The sequence below is a fragment of the Pundamilia nyererei genome, unplaced genomic scaffold, assembly GCF_000239375.1.
Source record: "Pundamilia nyererei isolate P.nyererei 1_Seehausen unplaced genomic scaffold, PunNye1.0 scaffold00189, whole genome shotgun sequence".
NCBI classification, from domain to species: Eukaryota; Metazoa; Chordata; class Actinopteri; order Cichliformes; family Cichlidae; genus Pundamilia; species Pundamilia nyererei.
The window spans coordinates 3814-5729 of NW_005187590.1; the positions used below are offsets into that span (position 1 = coordinate 3814).

Below are 1916 nucleotides of genomic sequence, written 5' to 3' on the forward strand. Positions count from 1 at the left end.
GATGGATGCATGTTTAAAAAAATATGACACACAAACACACACGCTCCTATAAGCCACTATGACTAGGTAAATTAAGCCAGCATCCAGTTACTTAGCTTGTTATTGGCAGTGATAAGATTGGTGTAATAAAACAGTTATATAAGCCACCCGGTGATATTAAAATCACTCCACTGATAATAAATGCCAATGGTGAAACAAGCTTGGGTCTGCATGTTCGATGTATCAGAGGAGTTTGGAGAAATTTAAAATATTTCCTCAATTATCTGTCAGTCTATCATTATAAAAAAGAGGAGAATTTTGATGTACAGCATATAATGCTTTTGAATAGAAGAACCTTTCCTTTTGATTTGTGATTATTTATATATTTATTGTATTCATGTTTTTTATTAAAGACAAACATTCAAATTGCTGGTAGAAAGGGCAAGAGAATCTTCGATCCCAGTAACTGGTCAAAAGTAAACAACAACAACGGTGTTTAATTTGGGAATTTTGCTTGTGCTTGGATAGCTCTTTTAAAATGATGGGCAAGGAGTACAGAAATCTTGTTCATTTTATTGACTCATCATCTTCTGAATCTTAATAAGGCCAAAGACAAAGAAATGGTGATCAACTTCAGATGGAATGAGGAGGATGTATAAAGGCTATTATTAATTAAACAATTTTCCAAAAAGTTGCAAAATATTTTCCGAAAACCTTTGAATGAAAGTTGAACTTTAACCAAATATTAATTGTTTATATAGCAATAGCAAAAACATTCATAAACTTGAAATGTTGGAATTAGCATTACTATCCCAGAAAAAAACATTCTATGGACAGGCTCTATTTTCCGAGGAAGCTGAGGTCTTTCAACATGTGCCACAAAATTCTTCAGTTTATAGTGAAGAGGATGTTGTATTTTGATGTGGTCAGCTCGGGGAGCATCAGAGCCAGTGACACCTACAGATCAGGAAGGGCAATCACACTGAACTTTTTTGATTGGCTGCAAACTGTGCACCATTAAAACTGTGTCAGAAAGGTCACTGAACATGTCATTATTATTGTTACTCATAGACAATCAAGGCCATCCTACCAATATGTACCAATGCTGCATTACTGAGTATACAGACTTTTAGTACATATACTGTAAGCTACATGTATAAAACCAAAGAATGTAAAAAGCGATTTCTGTAGCTATGAATTTATTTCTTCTTAACATGATTTTTTGTCACATTAAATATCTTGATAAAATATAATGGTAAAATACTTCAAATGAGGCATCTCAAAAACCTACATATAGCATTTTCATGTAGAAAGTGGCATCCTGCTTTTAAAAAATGTCCTTGACCGTAGATATATGGATTAATGAATTGAATAACTATATCCAATTAAGATGAGGCGAGTATAAATGGTGCTGCCACTCGTAGGTTTATAAGGAACACAGCAATAATAGATCATTATTATTATTATTTATTTTCATTATTATTTCTGTCTGGCTAGTTTGTCAGCTAAATACCTTTCTGTTTTATACTCAGTGAACATTTCTAGGACAAATTTCAGTGAAGTATTTTTCAAGCTTTAAGCTGAATGTGATAGCATAGACACAGATAAATACTGTAAAGAGTCTCAAACAAAGTGATGTATTTCCAAAACGTAATCACATCTATAATGATATGCATAAAAAAATAAATTCTAGTGGATTCCTACATGTGGTGAAATCTTGTGCTAAGTTTGCAACAATATTGTTCTTTTTTTAAGCTATATGTTGTATGTACTGAGGCCAGTATTAAACTCTGTTTCAGGCACCATGGCTGTTGGATTGAGGCCAGTGATTTTGCTGCTTTTGCTGCTCTGCTGTTGGCAACTTGCCTCAAGTAAAGAAGGAAAATCCACAAAGAAAGGAAAAAAAGGAAAGCAAGTTGTCTGTCCATCGTGAGTAA

At 33.4% G+C, this 1916-nt stretch overlaps 1 protein-coding gene across 1 annotated transcript in view; it reads left to right on the forward strand.

Moving 5' to 3' along the window:
- The first annotated feature begins 1783 nt into the window (after positions 1-1783).
- Positions 1784-1916, forward strand: part of LOC102208651 (glycine receptor subunit beta-like) — an 81229-nt gene continuing 81096 nt past the window's right edge. Inside the window, exon 1 of the mRNA XM_005747136.1 lies at positions 1784-1908. Coding sequence (XP_005747193.1) covers positions 1784-1908 — 125 coding nt within the window. The remainder of the gene's footprint in view (positions 1909-1916) is intronic.